The sequence below is a fragment of the Myotis myotis genome, unplaced genomic scaffold (assembly GCF_014108235.1).
Source record: "Myotis myotis isolate mMyoMyo1 unplaced genomic scaffold, mMyoMyo1.p scaffold_m19_p_7, whole genome shotgun sequence".
Classification (NCBI taxonomy): domain Eukaryota; kingdom Metazoa; phylum Chordata; class Mammalia; order Chiroptera; family Vespertilionidae; genus Myotis; species Myotis myotis.
This window is the reverse complement of record NW_023416379.1, coordinates 64,306,717-64,320,725: the sequence shown is the minus strand read 5'-3', so window position 1 is coordinate 64,320,725 and position 14,009 is coordinate 64,306,717. Positions and strand designations below refer to the sequence as shown.

At 40.6% G+C, this 14,009-nt stretch overlaps 1 protein-coding gene across 2 annotated transcripts in view; it reads left to right on the top strand.

Moving 5' to 3' along the window:
• Nucleotides 1-12,865, top strand: part of KCNQ5 (potassium voltage-gated channel subfamily Q member 5) — a 518,442-nt gene extending 505,577 nt beyond the window's left edge. For both annotated transcript variants that reach the window (XM_036316808.1, XM_036316807.1), the window contains 3 exons: nt 4,762-4,893; nt 7,459-7,585; nt 8,490-12,865. In XM_036316808.1, the coding sequence (XP_036172701.1) occupies nt 4,762-4,893; nt 7,459-7,585; nt 8,490-9,452 (1,222 nt within the window). In that variant the 3' untranslated portion in view covers nt 9,453-12,865. The remainder of the gene's footprint in view (nt 1-4,761; nt 4,894-7,458; nt 7,586-8,489) is intronic.
• Nucleotides 12,866-14,009: the final 1,144 nt, after the last annotated feature.

Sequence of the window (14,009 nt, the reverse complement as noted above, 5' to 3'; positions counted from 1 at the left end):
ACAAACCTCTTCTGCCCATTAAACTGTATGCCAAGTATTGGTTTACAATGGGGAAACACAACCCTGCATTCTAGGACTTCATACAGTCTGGTGGTGGAGGCTGATCTATCCCACATAATAAAAGCCTAATATGCTAAGTGTCTGACCGTTCGACCGTTCAACCAGTTGCTATGACACACACTGACCACCAGGGGGCAGATGTTCCAACCAGTAGGTTAGCTTGCTCCCGGGGTCCAGCCAATTGGGACTGGGCGAGATGTGCCAGACCCGCCCTGGAGCCCTCCCTCAGTCCCTCCCTGGCCCCGATCGTGCACTGCTGGGGTCCCTCAGCCTGGCCTGCTCCCTCTTGCAATCCAGGACCCCTCAGGGGATGTCAGAGAGCTGGTTTTGGCTGATCCCTGCAGACCAGGCCGAGGAAACCCACCAGTGCACAAATCCATGCACTGGGCCTCTAGTAAGCAAATAATTATAATGTGGTGTGTTACATACTAAAATAGAGTTTGATAGGCAACTGATGAACTGCTTTGGGAAAATTATAGAAATTTCCATTAAAAAGTGATGTTAGAGCTGAGTCAAAGATATCGGAAGATTTCAGAAAGAAGAAATAGTGTATGCAAATAATTGATGTATATATTTGATTTAATGTTGTTTTCGTGAACCTACAAATATCTTATTGTTGCTGCAACCTCAAGTTCCAAGGAGGAAGTGAGAGCAGATGAGGCGAAAAAGATAGACGGAGGCCAGTCCAAAACAGTCTTATAGGATGTGCTAAGGAATTTGATGTTTACCCAATAGGCAATAAAAGCTCTGGAGGGGGAAGGGTAATATGGTAATCTTTGCATTTGAAAGGTTTATTCTTTCTAAGGCTGCAGTAGTGCAGATGGAAAGGAGGGGACAGCTATGAGAGCTATTAATACATACTTGATCTGCTCTCAGGAAAGGCAAAATGACTGTCATTATCCTTTCTATAAATTATTGATTTCAAATATACTTATGCTTTTAAACATTTCCTCCACATTTATAAAACATATTACCTGATTTAGAATTCTCATATCTCCCCTCAGACCTCTTTAATGTTTTTCTTTTCAACCCACAACAAAGCCAGAAAATCTATTTGATCTACATCATAGAAAACGCAAGTCTTACTAGGTGGGATGGTTTATACACTCAGTAATGTACTAGTAAATGCTTCCACCAACGCCTGATTTGTAGTGTTGGCCGATTTCCATGGTATAAATACTCTTACCGTAGCTAATTGCACACTCTCAGTGTGACATCACTAGACAAAAAGTTGGGGAGACATGTGCAATACTACAGTGTTAGATAGTATTTCCATCATACTGATACAACTGATGTGCATAACTCAAGAACAAAGTAACATGCGGTAAAATAATTAGGAAGTGATGAGTTTTGAGGGTACATTACCTTTGTTTTTAATATAATTTATTTTATTATACATTTATGTAATTTGATTTTTAATAATGGCTGTGTTTAACAAACAGAAAATTCCTGAAAGTGTAATAATCAGCTCTTGGGGGTGAGTACAAGCCTGCTCCAGCCCATCACTGCATATACTCCTCTTTTCCAAATAATTAAAGTGATACTTATTAATCCAACTTGCACTATTTCACATGAAGGTGGGAAAATCTGAGTAAAGCACTAGAGGAACAATGCCACCTAAAGAATGAGGGGATGTGTGAAAATAAACGGGAAGCCAATTAAGAATCCTAATATCTACTTTACTTTGCATATGGCCATGCTGAAATAACACAAAAGACTACTCGTTTCCTAATTGATTAAAATTATAAGAGCTGATCACAACTTTAAAACAGGTTTTCTTTTAATTTGGCTAGTTCTTATAGTAAATTGTGTAAATAAAAATGAAATTGTTTAAATTTTGCTTAAAATATGGCCGAGGGCTGGAGTGTAACACTGCCTGTTGAATGCCTTCAGATTATTCTTTCTCTTAAAACATTTGTGAAAGGAAAAGAAAAAAGCAATGCACAACGTGAAGACAAGTTATGATATCAAACTCACACAACTCTCTACCAGGAAACAAGGGCAGGTCCCCATTAGCACAAAACAGGGAATTCAGTTTGGAGGTGCAGTGCACACACCCCACTGGCCCCAAATGCCTGAGCTACAGCCAGAGCAGATGCACTGATTGTGCCAAAGCTTGCCCCTCTGCAGGTAGGGCGGCTCCTGCCACCATGGGCAACAAAAGCTGCCAAAGATCGCAGTTAACTCAGCATCTCCAGAATCGATGCCGCGGGAGATTGAGAGGTGGTGTGAGGTGAGAACCAGACAGATCTGGGCGGGATCCTGGCTTTGCCTCCTGCTGGCTCTCGTTTGGAGCCAAGTCAATTAAGGTCTCTGAACCTCAGTTTCCCTAATATAAAAGGGAGCTCACAGAGTGCATAACCCATGTACATAGACAACAGGGTGGTGACGGCCTGGGGGCAGGGGCGGGGGCGGGCTGAAAGGGATCAATGGGGGAAAAGCGGAGACATATGTAATACTTTCAACAATACAGATTAGAAATAAATTTTATAAAGAGGGGAGCTAAAAATATCTTATCAAGTGCTGTTAAACGTAAGACATATAAAATATTTCACATAACAAGTGGTAATAATATTGAAAACACAAACAGTGACAACCAAAAAAATATCTATGGCACATAAAAAAGATTTTCCCTTTTTCCTGCCCACCCAGGCACCATTGAAGAGAAGCAAAAATGGTTTCTGGGCTGTTAGATTAGCTTTTCTTCTGGGTTGTTGTTGTTGTTATTGTTTTTGTCTTTATTTTAAATCTTATCAGAGGATCTTTTATTTTTCTCTTTCTTTCCTTAATCCTTTATTCAATAAATGTTTCTTTCCACTGTGTATCGGGAACTGTGCTAAGCCCTGAGGATAGTGTTGAAGAACACGTGTAGTAACAGTCGCTAACCTTTATTAAGCACTGGGTTGAATAAGAGGCCCATCCTGCTTTCATGCAGCTGACAGTCTAGTGTGAGGAAACAGATATGTTTAACATGGTCACTCAGGGCGAAAAATTTCATGGGATACGTGTTGCACTATTTTTCCCCAGTTTTTCAATATAGGAGGCTGAGCCCCAATCAAACCTAAATGCTGATAAACAAATTTGTGAACCGAAGCTAAATACTAAGAGGTTACATTAAAAACAGATTTTCTTTACTTTCTACTGATAACGTTGTTTAAATGTCTTTGCAAACAAAAACCTATCCTAACTAAAGAAGAGATTGGTGGAGAAAATATGGTAGAGAGAGAAAGAATATTATGGACATTCCTGGATGTTCATATTCTTATGGATATTATGTATGGGGATGGATATTAACTAGACTCGCTGTGGTGATAATTTTGTAAAACAGTATACAGTGGGGCCTTGACTTACGAGTGTCCCGACTAACGAGTTTTTTGAGATACCAGCTGTCTCTCGGCCGATTTTTTGCATTGAGTTGACAGAGTAATTTGAGTTAACAAGCTCCTTAACGAGCTCCTTAACTAGCTCGGTCTTGGAACGAATTAAACTCGTAAGTCAAGGCCCCACTGTATTTAAATATCAAATCATTCTGTTGCACACCTGAAACTAATACAGTATGTCAATTACAAGTACACTTGAATTTAAGAAAACCGTATATATTATGGATAGATGGTTCAGGATTAATTAGGATACAATTAATTTGAAGTTAATACAATTACAAGAGAGTTGGGGGCGTTTTAACCAATAAAGTAATTTGGATTCCATGCAATTGGCTTTCACGTAGGATAGGTAATGAGGATTTTCTGTTTAAACTCATTTGTTCCTCATCTTCCCTCTTTCCACCAAGGGAGAATAAATTTTGGTTCATAGAGCCTCCTTGATTGATTCCCGGCCTGAATGTGATAATGGGAGTCTATGAGCCACTTAATAGTTGAAAAAACACCAAGACTTAACATTTACCGGCAATAAGGCTGCACAGACTCATTCAACCATTGTTTCTTTGCTTTCTTCAGGAATTATACCAAGTTATTGCAAGCACTGGTTATCTTAGGCAGCTTAGCTATTTATGGCATCATGGAATGCATTGATAAAATATTGTTTTAAAACATGGGGGTGGCATAGTAATAAAAAAAAAAATCTCATGCCCTGGCCAGTGTGGTTCAGTTGGTTGAGCATCGTCCCATGCACCAAGAGGTTGCAGATTCAATTCCCAGTCAGAGCACATGCCCAGGTTGTGGGCTCCATCCCCAGTAGGGGGCGTGCAGAAAGTAGCTAATCAATGATTCTCTCTCATTATTGATGTTTCTATCTCTCCCTTTTCCTTCCTCTCTGAAGTGATTTAAAATATATTTTTAAAATGAATTTCGTTACATAAAAGACCATTTTAACAATTTTTATATTTCACAAGGGATGCAATCCGTAGGTGCTATATCTTGGACTTCTGGGGGCCACATGGAAAAGGGAGAATTGCATTTTGACCTTAATTTTAAATCAGGGTTTCAGTGAACATTAAAAAGGTACAATAAAAAGGTGCAACACTTCAAACATAATCTCTTTTTAGTGTGTTTTTCTACTAAAAGTGGTTTGCCCCATATGAGATATTCTGAAATTGTCCACTGTAATCTCAGGCTTTCATATTGCATTTTCATAGGAGTCTAAAATAATTTGGTGCATGACTTTTTCTCCCCTGAGTTTCTTACATTTTACTAGTATGCTATTTTTGTAACTTACTTTACAATGTGTCATTTGTTGCTCTTACAGAATAATGAAATTTCATGTTGCAAAACGGAAGTTTAAAGAAACATTACGCCCATATGACGTAAAAGATGTAATTGAACAATATTCTGCTGGTCACCTGGACATGTTGTGTAGAATTAAGAGCCTTCAAACACGGTGAGCAATGAAAATGCTATTGTTGTAAAGGAAAGGCACAGAAACTATCTGGGAGGAACTCTGTAGAAGAGAAAACTTTTAAATTCCATAGTTCTAATTCATTTTTAGTGGGGAACGGGGCCTTGCTTTTAGCATAGATTTTATTTAAGGATGTAAATCAGGTATTAGAAGCCTTCAATGATACAGTGCCTCAGTTTCCTCATCTGTAAAAATGGGGATAATGTGCCCGGCTCGTGTGCTTCAGTGGTTGAGCAACGACCCAGACACCTGGAGGTCGCCGGTTCAATGCCCCGGGTTTCAGGCTTGGTCCCCAGTAGGAGACGTGAAGGAGGCAGCCAATCAATGCTTCTCTCTCATTAATAATTCTATCTGTCTCTCCCTCTTCCTTCCTCTCTTAGAAATCAATAAAAACATATTTTTTAAAATAAGGATTGCCCTAGACAGTTTGACTCAGTGGATAGAGCATTGGTCCAAGTATTAAAAGATCCCAGATTCGATTCTGGTCAAGGACATGTACCTCGGTTGCAGGCTCAATCCCCAGCGCTGGTCAGGGTGCACGCAGGAGGCAACCAATGGATGTGTCTCTCTCACATTGATGTTTCTCTCTGTGTGTCTCTCCCCCTCCCTTCCACTCTGTCTAAAAAAAATCAATGGAAAAATATTGAGTGAGGATTAACAACAACAAAAAAATGGGGATAATGTTAGTATTTGCCTCTTAGGGTTGTCACGAGGATTGAATTAATTAAACACACAGTAAATGAGTGCTCAATAAATGTTAATGGCTGTTCTGATGCCATCTGAATTATCATTGCTGCTGCTGTTGTTTTGTTATTATCTAAACCCTAACCATCCTTCAGGAATAAACTAGTTTTCCTCTTTGGCTTTACCTGACTATACAGCCCACAAAAATACCTTTCCCTACTCTGACCTCCCAAAGCATTTAAAGTCCACTATGGAGCTCTAGACAGTTTGGCTCAGTGGATAGAGCATCGGCCCATGGACTGAAAGGTCCTGGGTTCAATTCCAGTCAAGGGCATGTACCTTGGTTGCAGGTTCCCTGGCCCTGGTCAGGGTGTGTGCAGGAAGCAACCAATCAATGTGTCTCTCTCACATCAATGTTTCTCTCTGTCTCTCCCTCTCCCTTCCACTCTCTCTAAAAAATCACTGGAAAAATATCCTTGGGTGAGGATTAACAAAAAAATAAAGTCTACTATGGGAATAAAAGCACTCGGAATCTCGGTATACTGTGCCAGAGTCAAGACTGAAAAATGACTGGCTGGTTCTTGTATTGTTTCCTAGTTGCAAGTTTGTTCTCCTTCCTTGTGATTAAGACTGGGCCCTTCCCTTACTTCATGTCCTGTAAATACTAGATACACACTGTTTTTCCAGTGAGCATCTTATTGAGTGATTAGAAGAAATTAGTTCAACATGTTATTCCAACTATATGTGTCTAATTGTGTTATCTTAAAGGCAAAATATTTAGTCAATTCCATTTTTTAAGAATTTTGCTTCACTCTTAGGCACAAATTACCAGCATTTGTGATGAAATAGTCTTAAAATATAAGGACTGAGTCTGAAACATTGGCTTATATGCCCGCAGCGCACTTAGCCCAGGGTAAGGGATATAAACTAGACCCTTAGTAAAACACCAGTTAATCAGTTACCAAAAAAAGTTACAATTTGTTCATTCATTCATTCTTTTAGCAGATAATTACTGAGCATGTAATGTGTGCCACGTGCTGTGGGCATCCAGATATTAATAAAATAATGGCCCCATTCTTTAGAGCTTGGAGTTTGATAGATTAGATGTCATGACAGAAGATAGGCACTGCCTGTATTTCTCTGCAGACAAAGTAACCGGGAAGTTGAGTCGGTCCTCCTGGTAATTCAGTTCTAAAACACACAAAATGGGAAAGTACTGTAATTCCCAGTTAGGGTGATCAAGTCCCCTTGGAAATGGTTTTAACTCATCCTGTGGTCATGTGACAATCTTTGCCTATGTGGTAGCAGTCTTCCAAGTCCTTTAATAGAACTATCTGTGGCTCTTAAGGGGTTTTTTTTATCAAGTTGAACTGTTACCGAATTTTCAGAACTAGAGTATCTAACTCATGTAGAGTATATTTTCCAACTAGAATTCCAATAGCTTTTTATCTGCTTATCTTTCACATATCAGATGAACAGTAAGTGTTCATTGAGTAATCTATTAATGTGAAATCATCATAATTATGATATTGTAATAGCTTAAGTAGTTAATTTTGGAAATACTTGGTCAAAGATGAAAACAGACAAGTGACCTCTTTTAGGTCACTCTGTAATTTGTAGTTTAAGGCAATTTTGCCTCCAGAAGATCACCCTTAAGTGATTTCATCCTGGACCAGAATAATAAGAAAATTAATATTTTATGTAATTCTCACGTTAAGAAAATAAAGCACATCAACTGTATTTCACTTACATAAATTAAAAATAATTGTATTGAATTTTTCTTTTCAAAACACTTCATTCTGGCCTAGGGCAACCTCCATCTCCATCTTCAACTCATAATCAGATGTCCTCTTTCTCTGCTAGTGTTGATCAAATTCTTGGAAAAGGTCAAATCACATCAGATAAGAAGAGCCGAGAGAAAATACCAGCAGAACATGAGACCACAGATGACCTCAGTATGCTCGGCCGGGTGGTCAAGGTTGAAAAACAGGTACAACTGAACGATATTGGTTAAAATTTTAACCAGAATTTTTTAAAATAAAAACTGGATTTGGCAATTGGATGTATTTTAGTGATTAATATATTTTGAAAGGTAGATCAAGAAATAAAATCAAGGAAGAACGAATGAAATGAAATTTTCTTTGTGCATAGACAGAATTCTCTAAACGTTTGGACTTCCATATAAGGAACAGAAAATCTCACCTCATCACACAGGAAGCAATTGTAGATTTTCAACACTAAGATAAAAAAAAAATCTATTTTTTATTTTTGGTTATTCTTATTGTCTCTCTTTTAGGTCACTCTGTAAAAAAAAAAAAATCATTATCGCTACAAAGACCATTTTCCAGAAATCAAATTGCTACCCCAATGTAATCATAAATATTTCAGGTATTAATTCTGAAGCAGTCTGTATCTTTATTTTTCAATTCAGAATCACCTAGATTGCTATTTAAGGTCTTGATTTTATTATAGAATAAATTCCTTACTATACTGCAGTAGAGCTCCACAGAAGAGGCTTGGGAAAGGCAACCTGGCTGGGCTGGGCAGTCGTGAAGTTGCATCTGTACAGTGATTACATGGGTTTGGAGAATATCAATTGTCCATTTTAAAGAACTGAGGGAGAGGGGTGCCAATGAAGATTACAAAGAGGCCAAAGCATCCCTCTCCTAAGTCCTCCCTTGGCCCCAGCACTGCTAGACATGACGTTGCAAAATGGTACTAAATCAAAAAAATTTAAAATAAAATAAAATGGTAATAAATATCAGGTCTGCATTATCCTTAAACTCTATATTTTACTGCATTGGCACACAATGGTTTCATTTTTTTAATTCTAAAGGTGAATCCCTGTCTTAGTAACAGTTATCCTCATCTGTGGCCATTTCCCCCTTTTGCAGGTCCAGTCCATTGAGTCCAAGCTGGACTGCCTGCTGGACATATACCAGCAGGTCCTCCGGAAAGGCTCCGCCTCAGCCCTCGCTTTGGCCTCATTCCAGATCCCACCGTTTGAATGTGAACAGACATCTGACTATCACAGCCCCGTGGACAGCAAAGACCTGTCCAGCTCCGCCCAGAACAGTGGCTGCCTAACCAGATCAGCTAGTGCCAACATCTCTCGAGGCCTGCAGTTCATCCTGACGCCAAATGAGTTCAGTGCTCAGACTTTCTACGCGCTGAGCCCCACTATGCACAGTCAAGCAACCCAGGTGCCACTGAGTCAAAGCGATGGCTCCTCGGTGGTGGCCACCAACAACATTGCAAACCAAATAAATGCGGCCCCTAAGCCAGCAGCCCCAGCAACTTTACAGATCCCGCCTCCTCTCCCAGCCATCAAGCACCCGCCCAGGCCAGAGACCCTGCACCCAAACCCCACAGGCCTACAGGAGAGCATTCCTGATGTCACCGCCTGCCTTGTTGCCTCCAAGGAAAATGTTCAGGTTGCACAGTCAAATCTGACCAGGGACCGTTCTCTGAGGAAGAGCTTTGACATGGGAGGAGAAACTCTGTTGTCCGTCCACCCAGTGGCACCCAAGGACTTGGGCAAATCTTTGTCTGTACAAAACCTGGTCAGGTCCACAGAGGAGCTGAATATCCAGCTTTCGGGGAGTGAGTCAAGTGGCTCCAGAGGCAGCCAAGATTTTTACCCCAAATGGAGGGAATCCAAATTGTTTATAACTGATGAAGAGGTGGGTTCGGAAGAGGCGGAGACAGACGCTTTCGACGCCGCGCCGCAGCCTGCTAGGGAAACTGCTTTTGCATCAGACTCGCTAAGGACTGGAAGGTCTCCATCATCTCAGAGCATTTGTAAGGCCGGAGAAAGTACAGATGCCCTCAGCTTGCCTCACGTCAAACTGAAATAAGTTCGTCTTCTTTCTAGGCATAGCAGTTCCTTTAGCCATACATATCATTTGCATGAACTATTTCGAAAGCCCTTCTAAAGTTGAATTTGCAAGAATCAGGAAGAACATGAAAGGCAGTTTATAAGCCCGTTATCTTTTAATTGCATGAAAATGCATGTTTAGGGATGGCTGAAATTCCGAGGTACATCAACATTAACCCGCTCATTTAGTAACGTACCTTGAGTTAATAATCTTGAGAAACCAAACACTGCTAATGCTGTGGGATGTATGAAAATTAGGCCACTTAGAAGATTTTGACTCTCTATTTTGAAATTATGGGAGTAAACACCTTCAAATTTCAGCCATTTCTGCTTTGCGATTAAATGCAAACTATATTTTCAAAATTAGGCCATAATGTATATTTAAACACAATGGCACTCATCAACAGCTGCCAACAAGGTACCAAGTAAAGCAGAATTTGGGAACAGTAGAAATGGCTGCTTATTTCAAGATATATTGTTGCCAACCCATTCCTTATTCAGTCATATTATTATTAATGTACTTTGAATGTCAGTATGTGTGCTTTTGGCGATTTACTGCTGTGGCAAGCAATTTTGCACATCACTTTCATGTTGTTCTTTATGATGAGAATGTTCTTCAATTAGAAAATGTACAAATCATGAAATTCAGGGCCAGTGGGGCAAATAGACTGACTATGTGACACATTTGACGTTATGGAAACATATTCCTCTAATGGCTGGAATCAACTTTATAAGTTGTCAACTTCTACCCAAACAAAGGAAATGCTGATCAGTAGGATGACCAGTGTGGTTGGGCTGAGCTCTCCGCAATGGCGCCTGCCCAGACTTGGCAATGCTGCCCACAGAAAGGGGAAGTGTGAGAAGCCGTTCCCACTAAGCTGGTTCACAGGCAGGATCCCAGGGACTGAGACATGGGAGTGGGACTGAGATGGGGAAGGCCTGAGAAGAACCGAGACACAACACTGGGAAGTCAGTGAAGTTCAAGAAAGTGACTTCCCCTCAAAGGGCAATGAGAGGGAGAGAAAAATACCAAAATAAAAGAACTCAATTTTTTTTTTTTTTAGAAAATGAATACTACTAAGAAATTCAACTACCTAAACATCTTATTCTTATATATAAACAGAGAATTTTGCAAGGTATTTATTTTTTAATATGCCCTGAATGTTTTTTGCTATTATGTAGTACATTTACATATGAGCGGCTAAAACGAAACCTCCTTTACTTCTTATAGTGAACATTTTCTATTCTCCCCAAGAATATTGTCCCAAATCTGAAATTATTGGTTCGGTTTCCTGGTACAGTATAAGCATTTATAGTTAGAAAAGCCGGGTAACACTGGCAGGTCTGCAAATCAAAACACTTCATCATATAACAGGACCACAAACAGCCCAAGAGAAATAAAATAGAACATGTATTTACCGGAAAGCAAGCAATGCTGACAGCTTGTTAGAAACCAGTCTACTGATCTCAGACCAGCAGAACTTCAGCCAAGGTAATGGTCTTCGAAAAGCAAGGAGAAGCAAGATAGCACTCAATTCACTTCAACTCTAGCCACAAAGGACATTTTTAAAGGCCTCCTCTCCCTAACCCCACCCCACTCAACCCCCCACAAATAGTGCTGCCTGCTGAAAAACTCCAGCAGCCCAAAGAATGAGCAAGGATATCAACTGGGTAGCCAAAGGCAGGAGGAGGCCCTGAAATCCCCCAGTTCTCTCTCACAACCTGCTTTCTCCACCTCTGACTCTCTCCTTACTTTTCTTCTCTAGTAACTGCTTGTCAATTCTCTGCCACTGTTTTGCTTCTGAACTTCACTAGCCTTACCCAGCCTCCAACCCCAAGGAAACCACTTCTCCACTCCACCTAAAATGTGCTTCCCAACCTTTTAAAGTCCTTGTCCCTTTTGATAGACACCGACATTTTGAAAGCTTCCTCTTCTCGCCTGCCCAAGTTCTAGCACATTCCCCTGGAGTGTATCATTCAGAATCTTCTCTGCCGCTGGAGGCACACTGAAGGTAGAGTCTGATTTTACACTCCAGCTGAAAGGATTTTGCCAAACCTTTAAAGCAATTATTTTCATTTTTGAAACATAGAATCTTAGTCAATTATCCAATGCAATTTTTCATCGACCCATGTCTCTACTCAACCTGAGGTTGTGATACACCCTCTGGAGGAGGTTGCACACACACACAAATACACGCACACACACTCACCTCCACTGACCTAAAGCCAGACATCTCCATATACTCGGAGGAAGCGGGAGGAGGCAGCAATTTTCAGGCAGCACTGATTCTTGGACACACTCTGTCCTGGGTCAAACCCCACTGGCAGCAGGAATTCTGAATGTATTGGGGACCCCTCCGTGGGCTTCAAACCCAGCACAGTTCATCCAGCATTGCTGAAGATGGAAGATTCAGAAACAAACCCTACAAATATCACTGAGGTCTTAATCATAGCAAAATGCAATGAACCATGTTGTGAGAAACTATTGTACATTGAAGCCATGGCCATATTGTGTCTATCTTAACTCTAGCACAAAAAAAAAAAAATTACTGGATATTCAAAGATAGTTGTGTGGTGTGAAAAATGTAGGGTCTGTCTGTTGTGTGTCTCTCTGGGGAGTTCGGAGGGGTCTCCCGTTTATACCTAGCAGAGTCCCATTGGACAATCCCAAATGGTGTCTAGAAGCACAGTTTCGCTGAGCACTGAGTAACCACATGCTTTCTCAGCTCCAGTCTGTCTGCCTTCTTCAACATGCAGGGCTGATCAAGCTAACACTTCATTGCAAACATCCCTTATATGAGGTTAACTAAAAGATGTTCTGTGTCTGATCTAAATGTTTGCATTGTGTTTAACTAAGTTAATATATGTAGATTGCAAGTTTTGTTTAAAGGGAGACGCTTTATTGAGTTTTTTAGTCATTATCCCCTGCTCAAGGGTGCCTTTCTCACCTCCCCTCGACTCAGCAATTCTGAAAGTTCTTAATCCGCAGGTAAAACAAGTCTGAGAGAGAGGAGGACACCAGGCACAAAGTGACTAATTCTCTTGCCCATTTGCAAAGCAAAACTGTAAGGAATATGGACACACGAGCAACTAAACTAATGGGTCACTTCTGAAAATACCACAATATTACCTTATCTCCCCAAAAGCTGATTTTTTTCTTTTTTGCCTTAAAATAACTTGGTTGTGTTTTTGTAAGAGAAACTTAATTTAATATAAGTACGTGCATTTACGTGAGCAGTTCTAAAAGTCATGTACGACAATGCAATTGTCTGTTTCCTGAAAACAAATAAGTCAGGAATACCATATCCATTTAAAGCTACCATGAAAATGTCATTTCCTTTGCTCTCTTTTACTGGGATTATTTGTTTTAAAGTAAAACATTAAAAAGATGTCAATAAACAACTAATGTGACTGTCTTTCTCTGGAACTAATTGGTGGGTTCCGACCTGACTGGTCTCAGTCAACCAAACTGGCCGTATACAAATTTGGGGCTAACATACAAAAAGTAAATTTCTGCAGGGTGGCTGAAGACATCATTGGTAATTTGGGAGGGAGAGAGGCTTGAAAATATTTTTGAGGGTTTTATTTAAAAAAATAATTTGCCATTGATTTTATTTTTTTGTTTCATATATCAAAACTCAGATACTAGTGCATGTGGGCTTCACGTTAACTATGATAAAAGGGCTTGTTCAGCAAGTGATAGGAAGTGGTGACCAGGCAGTGCCCAAATGCCCCAGCCCCTGGCTACTCACAATTACCATTCTTAGCACCCACCCCGCTCTGCCTTACCAGGGGAGGGCTTCTGCTCCAAAAGGAATCTCTTCCTTCTTCACTAAAAAAATCCCCATTCTTTGTTCCACTAGCGATTTTGCACTACGTGTCCATGGTTAATTCCAAGGGAATGATCTTAGCGGAGGCTCAGAAAGTTAGAACCCTGTAATACACAGCAACAAAGCCCTAACAGAGGCGTGTTAGACCGTAGGAAGAAGAATGAGGATACACGAAGGGCCTTCCCATCATGGCTCTAAATGAGGTCAGAAAAAGTATGTGCCTGTTCTACCACCTCCCGGAGAAACCAGTGAAAATAAAACTGCATGGAACATGCCGCTTAACCTACGTAAAAGTGTAAACCCTTCCAAACGCCTTTGAACTACTTTAGCAGTACTTCTCACCCCCACCATTTAGAAACAAAATATACTTAGGACAATTATTCTGCCTAACCATCTTACCTAATAATAGACAAACATGTAAATTGACCGCCCTCTGCTATGCTCACCAGCCAATCAGGAGAGTATGCAAATTAACCCTACAAAGATGGAGGTTAATTTGCATACGTAGGCGCGAAGTGGCAGAGCGAAAACTGAAGGCTCCGGCCAGAGCGAAGGCCTGGGCCCCGGGTGCCAGAGGAAAACCGGTGCCAGCAGCCAGGAGAAGGGAAGGCCTAGTGCACGAATTTCTTCGTGCAACGGGCCTCTAGTTGATAAGTACTGGCTCCCAGACCTTCAAGTGACCAGTTTTATTAGCCTGGTTTAAACTG